The sequence below is a fragment of the Amblyraja radiata genome, chromosome 1, assembly GCF_010909765.2.
Source record: "Amblyraja radiata isolate CabotCenter1 chromosome 1, sAmbRad1.1.pri, whole genome shotgun sequence".
Classification (NCBI taxonomy): domain Eukaryota; kingdom Metazoa; phylum Chordata; class Chondrichthyes; order Rajiformes; family Rajidae; genus Amblyraja; species Amblyraja radiata.
Window position 1 is genome coordinate 78,710,628 of NC_045956.1, and position 16,681 is coordinate 78,727,308.

Consider the following 16,681-nt stretch of genomic DNA (forward strand, 5'->3'; position numbering starts at 1 on the left):
TTTCGATTCTTGGCCAGGATGTGACATTTACATCAGAAATAAGACAGGTCTCTTACAGGTCTGGCACTGCCCCAGTCCCACTATGGCCATTACCCCCACTCTCCCCACTTTGGCAGTCAGCGGGATTCAGTAAATAGGGAAACCTAGAGGATCTGTCCTGACCATTTATTTAGGCAGGTTCACGAGCCCTTAAAACCTGGGACATCTGCTGCAGTCTCATTTAATTTCCTATTAAAGCGACTGGAACATGCCTGCCTGGCACTGCCCCGGTCCCACTCTGCACACTGGCAGTCAGTGGGGTTCAGTAAAGGGAGGAACTCACAGGAACTGCCCTAACCCATTAATTAGGCTGGTTCAGGAGCAGGACCTCTGCGACAGTGTCATTAAAAAAAACACACTCACAATTATTTTCATCATATTATTTTTATATAATTGGTATGATAATATAGTTTAAATGGACTGCAACACGGAAATAGGCTGCCCATGGTGTAATACGGGCATTGGCCACTAGATGGCGCTTATTATCCCAATCTCATTTTCTAATTAGTTTAATTAATTAATGTGCAACTTTCGGCAATGACGAGTTACGACTTCCTTCTCAATTATATGTCATCTAAATCAGTGGAAAATTTCATGTAGTTTGGGGACTTGGGTCACGAAAACCTATTTCTAGACACATTTTTGATGCTCGGCCCACAGCCTAAACAGCAAGGCAGCATCTTGTCCACAACAGGATTCAGATGCTTTATAATCCTACCTCTATCCATTAATTCAATATACAATACTTGGCAATTTTGTTTTTGAAGTCAACGGTTGGGGCTCAAAAATACAATCACATCAAATGTACAAACTCTGGAAAGCTAAAAACACATTTAGGAATAACATGCATTGTAATTTCAAGATTAACTTAAAAAAATGCTTATCAGTTGATACTTGAACCATATGCTAATATGGTCCAGTATTGGCAATCCAAGTTTAATGAAGACAAAGTCCACATTATGAGCTCTGTAGAAATCCTTATAAAGGAAAGTAAAGGCAAGTAGATTTGCATAGACTGTAAAAGGACCTTACAGTCTATTTACCTTTACAAACAGACTTTGACCGTGTTTATCCACCAAAGAAGATTGGGTTTCCGGACATGCAAATCACTAAAATTCATAAAAATCTATAGACAATAAAAAACAGCTAGTATAATTTTTGTCTTTAGATCAGATTACTTTGTCATATACACAAGAGGGCAATGAAAGTCTTTGTTCGCAAAGGTCCTAGAGTAAACAGAATACATACAATAATGATAAACAAGAGTGCAAAACCACAGAACGGTGTAAGATTGCAGTACAATTGGAAGTACAAGCACTAAAAATAAAGTAAAATGGCATCATCAAATGAAGTAGAGTTAGAATAAGAATGCAAGGCAGCACCACTAGGAAAGAAGAGGATGGACACAAAATGTTGGAGTAACAGTGGGACAGGCAGCATCTCTGGAGAGAAGGAATGGGTGAAATTTGGGATTGAGACCGTTCAGAGGTGATTATATCAGGAATCTGATAGCAGTGGTGGAAGAAACTACTCTTAATTCTGGATGTCTGACCCTTGCAGCTCCAGTATCCTTTCTTAGTAGGCAGAAAAGAGAATGGCCACGGTGACATGCAATCTTGATGACACTTCTAGCCTTTCTAATGCAACACGGTGTTGCAGAGGAACTGGATGGAAGAAAGTGACTAGCCTGCGATAGACTAGGCATAGTTCAGGGCAAACCCATCTATGATACAAAAAACCTAAACAAGTTGCGATTGCTGTCAACACTTCTCTCAATTTTCTTTGCTCAATATGCCAATCTTACGATGTATAATTGCCTGGTTTACACTGCTCCTATTCTGGAATAACATGCATTGCATTCTCAACATGGTCCCATTTTGGCAGAGGAAATATGGGCACAGGAAACGCCATTTAGTCATTTGAATAACTTTTCATTCAACAGCTGCTCTATTATAACTTCATATTCCTGCTGTTTTTGCACATCCTGCTCACATTATAATTAACAGAACAAAATATTTGTCTCTGATTAAAAATAACAATTGCTCACTTCTACTACCTTTTGTATGTGGAGTTGTCTGTTAAAACTTGGCTTAAACCTCATCAAGTAGTCTTGGACTGCACAAAGAGCTCTGGACGAAATCAATCCCATCAGCTCCTCATTACCTTGAAGACCTCATTGAATTAATCTCTAATCTTCAAAATTCTAAGGAATATAACACTAGTTTGTGTAATCTCAATTCTTATTTAAGCCTTGTGGGCCAAGGTATTGTTCTGGAAAATCTGCCTTGCACTTCAATTTGTCCTTCCCTTGGTTACTACCTGTAACTGTAATTCAAGATTATAAATGTTGCGACTAGTTGTAGCCCAGACAAGATCTTGGCAGGACATTGCTAGTCACTGAATGCTTCCAACTATTCTTTGCAATCAAATAGCAACCAAGATATTGGAGACAGAGTGAATAGTTAATGTGAATTTTATTTTAATCCAGAGTTCTTGGATGGATGGCATTTGTAGAGCTAGCATTAATTTTTCATCTATTGGGAAGGCTCTGGGGAACATTCTCGAAATACTGCAGGCCTAATCAGAGTGCTCCAAAAGTGCTAGAGAATAGGGAGCTTGAGGACCTGTAGGGTAGATGTTGATTATTAGTTACTAAAACTGGAGAATTCAACGTTCATACATTAGGTTGCAATCTATCCAAGTGGAATACCATGTACGCCTCCTCTGGTTTAGTATAGTTTAGTTTAGTGATACAGCAGGGAAACAGGCCCTTTGGCCACCCGGGTCCTCGCCGACCAGCGATCCCCGCACATTAACGCTACACCCACTAGGGACAATTGTCACATTTACCAAGCCAATTAACCTACAACCAATATGTCTTCAGTATGGGAGGAAACCGAAGATCTCGGAAAAAACCATGCAAATCACGGGGAGAACATACAAACTCCGCACAGACAGCACCCTTGGTCAGGATCGAACCCGGGTTCCGGCGCTGCATTCTCTGTAAGGCAGCAACTCTACCGCTGTGCCACCGTGACCTCCCTAAAGGGTTTCCAGGTGTGCATCTTGTCATCTTTACCCTCGATGGTAGAAATCATAACATACAAATTTGGCATTTCCAATAAGCAAGACCATTGTTGACGACTGCATCGTCAACTTTATATTCTTATCAATGTGGGTAATGTTTGAGACGCAGCATGGAAACAGGCTCTTCATCCCTCCGAATCGATGCCAACCCATACACTAGTTCTATGTTATCCCACCTTTGTATCCTGCATACTAGGCGAAATTTACAAAAGCCAATTAACCTACACGGAATGTGGGAGGAAACCAGTGCATCCAGAAAACACCCACGCGGTCATTGAGAGAACATACAAACTCTACACAGAATGCACTCGTAGTCAGGATTGAACCCAGGTCTCCAGCACTGAGGCAGCAGCTCTACTGCTGCATCACCCACCTTTCACCACATCAGAGATCCATCTCCCTCTGCTGTTAAAAAAAAATGTAAAAGCCCTATTCTTAATCAATCGTTGAGGAAGAAAGTTCTTAAGATTCGTGACCTAGAGAGAAAGAAAACTGTACCCTCGGACTCCAGTTCTAGATACTCTGACAACAGGAAACAACCCCTCCATCCAGGCAAGACCAATCAGGATCTTGTACAATACAAATCACTTTCTTCTCACTCTTTCCAATTCCAACCTAGCCTGTCCAATCTTTCCTCATGAGACAAACTGCCTGTTTCTGGTATCAATATATCAAGCCTCCTCTGAATTTCTTTCAATGCAATCACATCTGTTTATAATGAAGACCAGCTTTTTGCCGAATCATTTTCCCATATTATGTCATTTGACAGATTCATAGTCCAATCAATATCCCTTGACTAGAACGGTGTCAAGGGTTATGGGGAGGGGAGAGGCACAAAAATGGGATTAGGAGACAGATCAGCCATGATTGAATGGCCTAATTCTACTCCTATTTGTGAACTTGTAACCTTTTTTCTTTTCATACCTTATTTTCCTACCTTTGTTCTCTAGTTAATTTAGTAGATACCTTCTCTATCTTTATCAAAATCATTTATATAAATTGTAAATTGAGACACTTACGAGTTGGCACAACACTCATTACAGCTTGCTAGCCAATAAAATACACATTATACCCAATTGCTAGTCTTGCATCATGAGTTTTCAAATGTTTTCACTTTACTGAAGCATTTTATCAAATACCTTCTGAAGCACCAGTTCCTTTATTTTTTTACAGTAATAAAAACAGGAGAGTTATGAGGAACTTTAGACTGAGGGGTTCTGGCAAAACCCAAATGGTATCAATGTGTGGGCTATTTGTGAATATATGCTGTTTGACAACATCTATGTCAGCTGTTGTCACTTTGTTGAGAGTAGAACAATTGAGTATACCGATTTGCAGTAAGTCACCCATATCTTCTATCAACAAGGCACAGCCAGGCAGTTTCCCACAATGTCAGGTATAATGTCAGTATTGTAACTGTACTGGAACGGTTTGGCTTGAGGCACAAAAGTCTACCTCTGAAGTCTTCTCCCATTTATGGTCCCATTCTCCACTGTGATTCATGCCAAAAAGAATACAAATACTGCTGAGCACAAGTAACAATGCTATTACACAAATGCAAACAACAAAAAATAGTGGAATTCTGAAATAAAACACAAAAATAATCATGAAAGACTCAGCAGGCCAGATAACAGTTGTGGAGAGAAAACTCACTTTCAGGATCATAGTCTTATCAATTTATAACTATAAAATAATATGGAAATATCATATGAAACATGATTGATTGAAACATAGGAGTTGAGACAGGAACTAGATGCAAAACATTTAAAAAGCAAAAAGACATTCTGAAATACCTGAGATTTTGAATCTTTTATTTTGAATTGGAACAGACAGGCTCCAAATAAAGATCAATCCATCCATTCCACCAGTTGCAAAGTGCTCATTGTCTGGAGACCATCCTATACACATAATCTTAGCATGATGTCCATAGTAGCCAGTTGTTCCCTGTTAAAAACATTGGCATCATTACAATTCAGGTCAGTTTAAAATCCACCATCTTCTCCACCTACTTGGGCATTCTGTTACCTCACTCACCTCACACCATCTGCTGTTTGTAGCTTCTTTGTGGCAATGCAAAACCAGGTACCAAGCTCAGGTCATTTGCAGGCTCTTCCACTACAGGTCAGTACTCGTGCATCCACATTACATCCATCAATCCAACATTGTTAAAAGTGGTTGGATGGACAAAGGCAATGGGTTTAGTCAAATAATGTATGGCTTTGACATTGATCAACTGAATTCAAATGAAACTTTGGGAGCCATATTACTGTAGCAACATAGGTTTCAGTTTGAGTGGTACTGTGTGGAAACAGGCCCTTCGGTCCACTGAGCCCAGGCTGACCGTTGATCACCCATACATTAGTTCTATGTTATCCCAGTTTTGCATCCTACAAACCCACACGTCTTTAGAATGTAGGAGAAAACCAGAGCAAATTGGTAAATTAGGCAATTTATCAGTCAATATAAGCAAGTGCTGTCAGGGAGCGGCAGTGAGGGAAGTGCGAGTCTTTGGCTCGAGAGTCTTCAGCGAGGAGGCTACGCAAAACGCTGGACAGGGAGAGCGAAAGAAGGAGATGTCAAGCAAGCTGATTCAGTGTGATGCTTGCAGTATGTGGGAGGTCAAGGACCCCGCTGGTGCCTCTGGCTGCAACAAATGCGAGAAGTGCATCCAGGTACAGCTGCTGAAGGACCGTGTTGGGGAACTGGAGAAGCAAGTGGATGACCTCAGGTTCGTCCGAGAAGCTGAGTCATTCCTCGACGAATCCTACAGTAAGATTGTTACACCTAAGGAACTGGAAGAGAGAAGGTGGGTGACGATGAGAAAGGGATGGAAACATGGAATGCAAACATCCCCGGGTGTTGTACCTCAGGTTCACCCACTCAGAAGGGACAAAAGAGGTTACCACACTGAGCAGCGCACTGGCTTGCGAAGCGAAAAAGTGCTGTTGAGCCAAAACCAAAGAGGCCGACGTCAGGCAACGCTGTGGTAGTTGGAGACCCCATTGTGAGAGGTATGGACAGGGGTTTCTGCAGCAAAGACAGGATTCAACGATGGTGTGCTGCCTCCCTGGTGCCAGGATCCAGGATGTCACAGACAGTGTGCAGAAAATCCTCAAGGGTGAAGGTGAACAGCTGGAAGTTGAAGTGCATGTTGGCTCAAACGATGTCAGAAAGAAGGGGATGGATATTCTGAAGCGTGAATTTTAGAGAGTTCGGAAAAGTGCTGAAAAGCAGGACCTCCATGGTGGTTATCTCCGGTTTGCTTCCAGTTCCTCGTGCTGGCGAGAGCAGGAAAAGGGTGTTTCAGGACATGAATGTGTGGCGGAGGAACTGGTGCAGGGGGTAGGGATTTAGATTCTTAGACCCCTGGGATCTGTTTTGGAGTAAGGTTTGCCACTGCGACACAGGTGGTTTTAAACTAAATAGGGGGGGAGTCAAGGACAGAGTTAAAGGGAAAGGGAGTAAATGGATAGTTAATGACCCCAGAATTAACGGGAAAGAAAGCTCACAAAGAGATAGGAGAGTATGGCCAAGTGTAATAGGGATTGGTGTGAAAGGTGAGAAGTATACGGAATTAAAAGTATTGTATTTGAATGCGCGAAGTTTAAGTAGTAGTAGATGAGCTTGAGGCTCAGTTAGAGGTTGGTGGATATGACATGGTGGGGATTACCGAGACGTGGCTGCAGGAGGATCGGGCCTGGTAACTTAATATTCAGGGTTATACATCCTAGAGAAAGGACAGGCAGGTGGGCAGAGGAGGGGGAGGGTAGCTCTGCTGGTGATGGATGGAATTCAGTCCCTTGCGAGGGAAGACATAGGGACTGACGAGGTAGTCACTGTGGATTGAGTTGAGGAATTGCAAAGGCAAGAAGACACGATAATTGGTGTTATCTACAGACGCCCAAATCGTAGCCCGGATGTAGGGTGTAAGTTGCAGGAGTTAAAACTGGCATGTAACAAAGGTAATGCCATTGTCGTGATGGGGGATTTCAATATGCAGGTAGACTGGGAAAATCAGGCTCGATCAGACCCCAAGAAAGAGAGTTCGTAGAGTGCCTCCGAGATGGATTCTTAGAGCAGCTTGTAATGGAGCCGACCAGAGAAAAGGAAATTCTGGATTTAGTTTTGTCAATAGACAATAGGTGCAGGAGTAGGCCATTCGGCCCTTCGAGCCAGCACCGCCATTTAATGTGACCATGGCAGATCATCCCCGATCAGTACCCCGTTCCTGACTTCTCCACAAATCCCTGACTTTTTTTAAATTTTTAAAATTTTTATAAAGAGCCCTATCTAGTTATCTCTTGAAAGCATCCAGAGAATCTGCCTCCACCGCCCTCTGAGGCAGAGAATTCCACAAACTCACAACCCTCTGTGAGAGAAAGTGTTTCCTCGACTCCGTTCTAAATGGATTACTCCTTATTCTTAAAATGTGGCCCTTGGTCCAATGATCCAGATTTGATAAGAGAACGCGAGGTAAAGGAACCGCTTCGAGGTAGTGATCATAATATGATGTTTTAATCTGCAATTTGAGATGGGTTGGTGTGGACATCCACAATTAAATGATTGTAGTGTTGCAGATGTGTACAAAATCATACATAATCTAATTCAATAATGATTATGTTAAAGGAACCAACAGGTTGGCATTAGCAAGTTGTTTGAAGAACAGAAGAGACATTTTAAATTGCGGTCAAAAGATCAAAAGTTATGCCAAATACTATCTGTGCATGATAGTTATGCCCCAGAATATGTTTATAAAGAAAACATTCATTCAGGACTTTTACTCCCAAAAGAGAACTGGATAAGCACTTGAAAGAGGATAGTTTGTAGGGCTGTGGGGACATGCAAAGTAGTGACAGACAGGTTTGTTCTTTAAGAAGTCAGTTAGCTTTGCCAGGCTGAGTGGGCTCTTCTGTGCCATAATAATTTATGAATTTAAATATAGGGTGTTGATGCAGAGCAAAAGGCCAAGGTTTTAGTGGTTTGATTGAGGAATAACATGTAAACTGCAAATATGTTGATAATTGGCAGGTTAAAAACTCTGCATTTGGTTACAAATCTCGATTTAATTAACATCAAGGTGGTTCAAATGCATTCTATATAGTTTGATTTCTCAAATAGGTTGCATATGGAAAAGATCAACTAAATAAACTAAAAATAATACAATTCTGTATTCATCTTGAGGTGTTACAGCTGTCATACAAGGAGTTATTCTTAAGCTTATTGCAGAAAATGGAAATTAATACCTGATATCCATCCGCAACATTATATGTCATTACTTTACTTGCACAACAGGCAGCCAGGATAGCACCATCAGGTGAATAAGATAGAGCATTCACTGAGGCTTTGTTCTCAAATTCCAATACACAGTCATTTTTCTGCAGAGTGGAACCTCGGATAGAATACAGGTATATTTTGCCATCCTTTAAAAGAACAAATACAGTAGTTTGATTTAATTCACAAAAAACTTAAATTTGTAAAAAATAAAAAAGCTTAAAAGAAAAGTAATCATAAAGCACAATGGATCAAGTTGACATTTATATATTCAGTCTGTGAATTAAAAAAAAAAAAATACACCACAAATTTCCACTGGATCACGGAAAAACACAGTCAATGATCACCAAAAGGAGCAGCAATATTGAATGTTAATGAAAGACACATAAGAGTAATAAACACTATATTAGGAAGATCAAGTGAAGCTTTATGGGATGAATTAAAGGACAAATCATATTGCTGAGCTGGTTTTATAGGCCTCCAAATGGTTTATGAGTTAAGGGAGCAAATCTGAAAGCAAGTTTGAAACTTGAAGGACTGGATAGAGTGAATGTGGAAAGGATGTTTCCACTAGTGGGAGAATCTGGGAACAGAGGCCATAGCCTCAGGATAAAAGGATGTACCTTTAGAAAGGAGATGAGGAGGAATTTATTTAGTCAAAGGGTGGTGAAACTGGGGAATTCATTGAATTCACATGAATATTTTTTAAGGTGGAGAATGATAGGTTCTAGATTTGCCTGTCCCACTTAGGCGACTTTTTAGGCAGATATTTTTCTTTTTTTTTAATTGAATACTCTGACCTGTCAGACACTTCCCATAGCCTTACCATTAACAATACAATGTACTGATAAAGAAATTCTGATCTTAACTGTCCTTTAACTACCATATTAGAGCATCCAGTCTAGCAGAGATATTCCCTTTGTTATACCCCTCCTCACCGTCTGCTAACTAAACTTGTTTTCTCTTCTTCCCATCTCTGAAAAAAGATCATGGAGCCAAAATATCAACTGTTTCTTTTTCCATGGCTGTAACTTGATCTGCTATGCATTTCCACCTTTTAAAAAAATCCATTTATTTTAACTACAATGGTGGGGAAGGCATTGGAATTAATCCCAATGTATAATATAACTTTTCATTTAAAAATCCACAGATTAAGCAAGGGCAAATGGCATGGGTAAATTCAGGGGAGAATGTGTCTGACAATGAATTATTTTGGTGTTGAGAGAAACAGTTGATAAAGACAGCCAATTTGATATGGTTTACATGGATTTTAGAATCATTCAAAATTGCAAATGGTGGCGTAGATTTGAAATAGTAAAAGGTCATAAGATCTTAGAAAGAGTTTAAATCTGGACCCAGAATTGGCTTCATGGCAGGAAAGGGTACCTTTCGGCAAATGTTTTTCCAACATTTGGAGAAATGCTATAATTAAGGGAATACGCAATCTCAAAGGGTACATCCACAGATCGTCAATAGACAATATCGCTTTTTACTGTCACATGTTAATTGTTATCAGACTGAAATTCTTTTTCAGGAATTTTCATTAAATTTCAAAAACTTCCCCAAAAGCAGTGAAAGAGAGTCTTACATTTCCTCCCACAGCCACAGTTTCTCCTCCAGGATGAATTGCTACAGTTTCCGCTTCGTAATCAAGATTGTCAATTGCAAAAACCTTTTTCTTGTCCTTCAGGAGTACAATCTGTGCATACAAACATATTTAATAGCCTCATTACACAAGCTTTCGGTGTCAGTTTTAAAAGTTAAGAATCACAAGCTAAATGAGCTAATTGAATGCATCCAGTTCAAAACTGTGGACAAAGTAAAGTTGTGAAATTCTATATTTTATGGATGAGTAAATTCTGCCCAAATTCAAAACATGAAAACATCAGCACTACACATTATGATAAGCGTGTAAAGAATTTGTACATATGCACAATTAGACTCAATTATATTATAAACGGGAGACAAATTTGAAAAATAAACTTATTTTTCAAAACAACCTTGGGAGTAGAGGAAAATTTAAAATGGATTACATTGGTTGACCAATAAAACAGAACAAGGTAATGGCTGAACTCAATCTGGCTTACCCTCTGCACTACATATAACAATGTATATTGTTCTTTAAACCTAAATCCAAACATCAAGCAGCAATCGTTAAAATTACCTGGCCAATGGAAGTGACAACAGTATAGCCACCAGGACCAACTGCTACGTTCTTCGGTTGGGTATCCATCTTTACTGTGTCTTGAGGACTATAAATGAAATACAATACGTAGAGCAAATTGTTCATGAACTTGTACATTATTCCTTCATATAGTTAGCATCTTACAGCACCTAAATGAGCACTTTGGCCCAACTTGTCTATGTCAAATGGCCCCCATCTACACGTCCATTTGGCTGCATTTGACCCATAGTCCTCCAAACCTTTATGGGCGGATCTGTTAAATTGTCTTTTAAATGCCAAATGCACCTACTTCCCCTGGCAGCTTGTTCCATATAACCACCATATATTCTGTGTGGAAAGAGTTGCCCCATAGGTTCTATCAAATATTTCCCCTCTAACCTTACACCAATGTTTTCTGGTTCTTGAATCCCCTAGTCAATGTAAAAGACTGAAGTGTTCACCCTATCTATTCCTCTCGTGATCTCATACAGCTTTAAAATATTAGCCCTCATGTAGCCATGCTCCATGGAGGATAGTCCTAGCCTGCCCCACAAGTCCTGGCAACATCCTTGTAAATCTTCCCTGCAATCTTTACAACTTAACAATATTTGTCCTGTAGCAGGGTAACCCAAACTGAACAAATTCTTGCAAATGCAGTCTCACCAACATCTTGTTAAAAATATTCAAAATGAATAAATTTCAAGGTCCAGTCTCTCTTTCCCTTAATGGACTAAAGTTTGAATCCACAAGGATTCAGAAGTACTTCCCTATATTTTCACCATTATTGACATTAAGTAAAAAAATAAAACTGGCTACCATATCTACACGTTCTACCCTCCATTACTGTGCAGGAAGACTCTTAATCGAGCAGCAGTCTGTAATAGATTTTAAATCCCATCTAATTAAACATGAGAAACATGTTGAAACAGAAGTGCAACTTGCAGGCAGGGGAGACTTATGGCATGAACCACCTGCAAATGATAACAAATATGGCAATTCTTCAAGGCATAGAAGGTTCAATACCTTGTTAGTTAAGCTCAAGCAACACATTTCTGAATGGCAAATTATTCAATGTAATGTATTCAATGGACTCCAAAGGGAAGTCCAGAGATGGATCATAAACTTGAAGTAGCTTCACAGATGTTGGAGATTCAGGCCACTGAAGCACAAATCTAAATCTGGCACAGGGATATCAAGCTCATTTATGCATTTTATTTAATATGATAATTTATGATCAAAATTTGTGTTTCTGAAGTTTTGTTTCCCAAGCATTCAGTCCTGAAACATTAATGCCATTTTCTCTCCACAGGTATTGTCTGATTTGTTAAGTATCTCCTGTAGTTTTTTTTTTAAATTGCAGATATCTAATGAATTGCAGTTTCTTGGTTTTTATTTTGCTAACCATTGCATTTGCCCAAGCCTAGCTCAGTCAGATGTCAACCTTTTTGTCAGTCATTTCGTGGACAACGTTTATGCTGACATGAGTAGAAAATCATACTTAACTGCACAAGCCCTTCAGTGGTGCATAGTATCCTTAATTGTGGTCATTTTGTCATCAACAAGTTGATAACTAGACAATCTGTAAGTAGCCAGCCCATACCCTTGCAGTGCATAAGTAGAAAGGACAGACACCTCAGCACCTTCTCTACAATTGTTTTTGATTTCCATTATGTTCACAAGTTACTCTCCCCAAATTATTTTCACATCCCAAACAATTTATTTGGCAACCATAACATTATTTTAACCCAGAGAAGGGATTACATCAGGTGTGCTAGGTTAAATAGTTAATGGAATTAGAAAACATAAATTATATCTTACTTATATTCTTTCTTGATCAAATTGGTGAAACGCACAGTATCATCCATACCACAACTGACAAGTTCATCGTCATCATTGATCGCCAAAGATGATACCATATTGGTATGTCCTTTCCCTGTAAAAGCATCATTCTCCCCAGAGAGAGCATCCCAGTAATGTGATAATCATATAAATCAAGGAAAACATGGCCTTCATAACAAGGAGTGAAGTATAGAAGCAAGAGGTCCTTCTGCAGCTGTACAGGGCCCTGGTGAGACCACACCTGGAGTATTGTGTGCAGTTTTATTCTACAATTTTGAGGAAGGACATTCTTACTATTGAGAGAGCAGCGTAGGTTCACAAGGTTAATTCCCAGGATAGCTGGACTGTCATATGTTGAAAGAAAGAAGCGATTGGGCTTGTATACACTGGAATTTAGAAGGAAGAGAGGGGATCTTATTAAAATATAAAATATTAATGGATTGGACACGCTAGAGGCAGGAAACAAGTTCCTGTTGGGGAGTGCAGAACCGGGGGCCACAGTTTAAGAATATGGGGTAGGTCATTTTGAACGGAGATGAGGAAAAACTTTTTCACCCAAAGAGTTGTGAATCTGTGGAATTCTCTGCCTCAGAAGGCAGTTTCTCTGGATGCTTTCAAGAGCGAGTTAGAAAGAGCTCTTAAAGATAGCGTAGTCAAGGGATTATGGGGAGAAGGCAGGAACGGGATACGGATTGTGGATGATCAGCCATGATCACAGTGAATGGTGCTGACTCGAAGGGTCGAATGGCCCACTCCTGCACCTATTGTCTATTAACACAGAAACTTCAACAAAAAAGACCTTGGAAATTCACACATTTTACCAGTGGACCACCATTTTAGTCTAATGTTTCTGAACTGGTGCCATTTTAATAACACTGAATGCAAATCTGATAAGCAGCCATAAATTAATTTACAAAATTAAAATGGTTAAAAAAAGAAAAAACTGTTTTGCATCAAAATGAATTTGTAAAAGTTGAGGAAAATTGCCAAATTGACAAGCATGGAAGTATGTTTTGTTTTACAGTGGTCCAATGGTGGGCTAGTCAGTGGTCAAACGAATCAGAAGCACAGGCTTCCCATTAACTGGAGTATATAAGAAAAGGGACAAAACAAAATTAGTCTGCAAGTGTTACATAAAAACCACTACAAGATAAATTTGTTAATTTCAAGCCCTTACGGAGCATGATTTAGTAAAAATTATGAAGACAATTTGAATTTGTCAAGTGTGTTCAGGATTTCCTCAAGGAATAAGTAAAGGGCCTGACAAGGGAGATAACAAAGCTTGACCTACTCTTTGGGTATTGGGCAAAGCAAGTCACTGAAGTGGCAGTGGGCAAGCCTTTTAGGACCAGTAACCACCATACTATTAGCGTTAGAATAGTTAAGGATAATGACAGGGCTGGTCCACAAGTTAAAGTTCTAAATTGGCGCAATGACAACTTTGATGGTATTAGACATGAACTTGAAAAAGTTGATTGGAGTAGGCGGTTTGTGGGCAAAGGACATCTGGAAAGTGAGACTTTTTTTTTTTTCTAGAGGTCAAGGAAAGCTAGTCCTGTTAGAGTGAAGGGCAAGGTATGCGGGAATAACAAATCCTGGCTGATTAGAGAAATGAAGATAGACACAAAATGCTGGAGTAACTCAGCAGGACAGGCAGCATCTCTGAAGAGAAGGAATGGTGACATTTTCGGGTCGAGACCCTTTCTCAAATTGAGATTCCGGTTAGGAAAATAGGCATGGGTCAGATTTAGGCAGTTGGAAACAAGTGCATCCCCAGATGATTTAGGGACTGCGAAACATATGTAAAGAAATGAGGGGGAAAGAAGAGAGCACCAGATAGCTCTGGCAGATAAGATTCCAAAGTGATTATGTTGTAGGAAAAAGGGTAACTAGAAAGAAGAGGGCCCTCAGAAACCTAAATGGTCATCCATGTATGGTTCCGCAAGAGACAGGTCCTCAATATTTGTCCTCTGGTTTTTACCATGCCAACACGAAGACTAGCCAACTTGAGAAAGTTAATGGAGATATCTTGAGGACAGTCTGTATTAGTCATAGACGTGCTGGACATCCCAAAACATGATGGTAGATAACTCCTTCAGGTCTGATCAGATATATCCAAGGACATTGTGGATAAACATGAATCATTGTTAAATATAGATAAGGTGCTGGAAAATGGTTCAATTTAAGAATGGCTGCAAAGAAAAGTTTAGGAACCACAGGGCAGTAAGCCCATCATTCGTGATAGGAAAGGTACAGGAGGAGATTCTGAGGGATAAGATAGATGTATTTGGAAAGAGTGGCTAATTAGGAATAGTCAGCATGTTCTTGTGCATGGAGGATCATGTCTCACGAAGTTGATGAGTATTTTAGTGAAGTAACCTAGAAAGCTATGAAAGTAGCAAGGCCTTTGATAAGATTCTGTTTGGTTGGTTGCTCTGGGAAGTTAGATTGCATGGACGCCAGGGAGAACTCGCCAACTGGATACAAAATTGGCTTCATGGCAGGAAACAGATGGTGAAGGTGGAAGGTAGTTTTTCATTCTGAAGGTCTGCAACTAGTGGTATGCTTCAAGAATTGGTGCTGAGCCATTTGCTGTTTGTCATCTACAATGAGAATGTACAAGACGTTTGATTTAACACACTATTTATGACACTAAAGGGCCTGTCCCACTGTACGAGGTAATTCAAGAGCCCTCCCGAGTTTAAAAAAAAAATCAAACGCGTGGTAAGTACATAGAATGTACATAGCGGGTACGTCGGAGCTCGGGACGTCTCTTAGCGGCTCGTAACGCTAACGGCAAGTACTCGGGATCCGAGATAAGTTCGTGAAGATTTTTCAACATGTTGAAAAATGTCCACGAGAGCCCCGAGTACCTACGAGCGGCTATTGCCGTAATTCTCCAAGTTAGAATCAGGGGAAACTCGGGAGAACTCTTGAATTACCTCGTACAGTGGGACAGGCCCTTGAGATAGATGGACAGTGAAGGCGGTCATCAATAATTACAGTGGCATTTTGATCAGCTGAGCAAGTTGACTGAAGAATGGCGATACGAGTTTAATTTGGATAAGTGAGGTATTACATTTTGGGAAGATAAATTAGAGCATGATCTTCAGTGAACAGAAGGGCCCTGGGAAGTGTTGTAGAGTAGAGGGATCTACAAGTAAATCAGTTCCTTTTAAGTGGTATCTTGGACAGATAGGCTAGTGAAGGCAGCTTTTGGTCAACCTGCTAAAGGAAACATGCCATTACGCCAGAAATGATGTAGAGAAGATTTACAAGAACTCGGTGGCCTGAGTTCCAGGGCAAGATTGGGTAGGCTAGAACATTATTCTCAGGAGGCCGAGGAATGATATCATGGAGGTGTAAAAAAGTCCAAGGAGCAACTTTATCTACACAGAGGGTGGTGGGTATATGGAAGGGCTGCCAAGGAAATAGAGACAGGTACAAAAACATTTAAAAACACACTTGAACAAGTACATGGATAGGAATGGATTAAAGGGATTATGGACCAAACGCAGGCAAATTAAGACTTAGATAGGACATCTTGGTTGGCATGGACGAGTTGGGTTGAAGGGCCAGTTTCTGTGCTATACAACTAATTTTACTAGTGAAGGTAAACAAAGCATACTATAATTTAAATGGCGTCAAGTTGGGAAAAGGGGAAGTACAACGGGATCTGGGGGTCCTTGTACATTAGTCTATGAAAGTAAGCATGCAGGTACAGCAGGCAGTGAAGAAAGCAAATGGCATGTTGGCCTTTATAACAAGAGGACTCGAATATAGGAGCAAAGAGGTCCTTCTGCAGTTGTACAGAGCCCTAGTAAGACCACACCTGGAGTATTGTGTGCAGTTTTGGTCCCCTAATTTGAGGAAGGACATTCTTGCTATTGAGGGAGTGCAGCGTAAATTTACAAGATTAATTCCCAGGATGGCGGGACTGTCATATGCTGAGCGAATGGAGCAGCTGGGCTTGTACATTCTGGAGTTTAGAAGGATGAGCGGGTATCTTATTGAAACATATAAGATTGTTAAGGGCTTGGACACGCTAGAGGCAGGAAACATGTTCCCGATGTTGGGGGAATCAAGAACTAGGGGCCACAGTTTAAGAATAAGGAGTAAGCCATTTAGAACGGAGACGAGAAAACACTTTTTCTCACAGAGAGTGGTGAGTCTGTGGAATTCTCTGCCTCAGAGGGCGGTGGAGGCGGGTTCTCTGGATGCTTTCAAGAGTGAGTTAGATAGGGCTCTTAAATATAGCAGAGTCAGGGGATATGGGGAGAA

General features: G+C 40.3%; 1 protein-coding gene across 1 annotated transcript in view; it reads right to left on the reverse strand.

Moving 5' to 3' along the window:
• wdr1 (WD repeat domain 1) overlaps positions 1 to 16,681 on the reverse strand; it is a 66,262-nt gene that overhangs the window by 3,047 nt on the left and 46,534 nt on the right. The window contains 5 exon segments of the mRNA XM_033025465.1: positions 4,920 to 5,070; positions 8,370 to 8,546; positions 9,986 to 10,096; positions 10,562 to 10,649; positions 12,380 to 12,536. Coding sequence (XP_032881356.1) covers positions 4,920 to 5,070; positions 8,370 to 8,546; positions 9,986 to 10,096; positions 10,562 to 10,649; positions 12,380 to 12,536 — 684 coding nt within the window.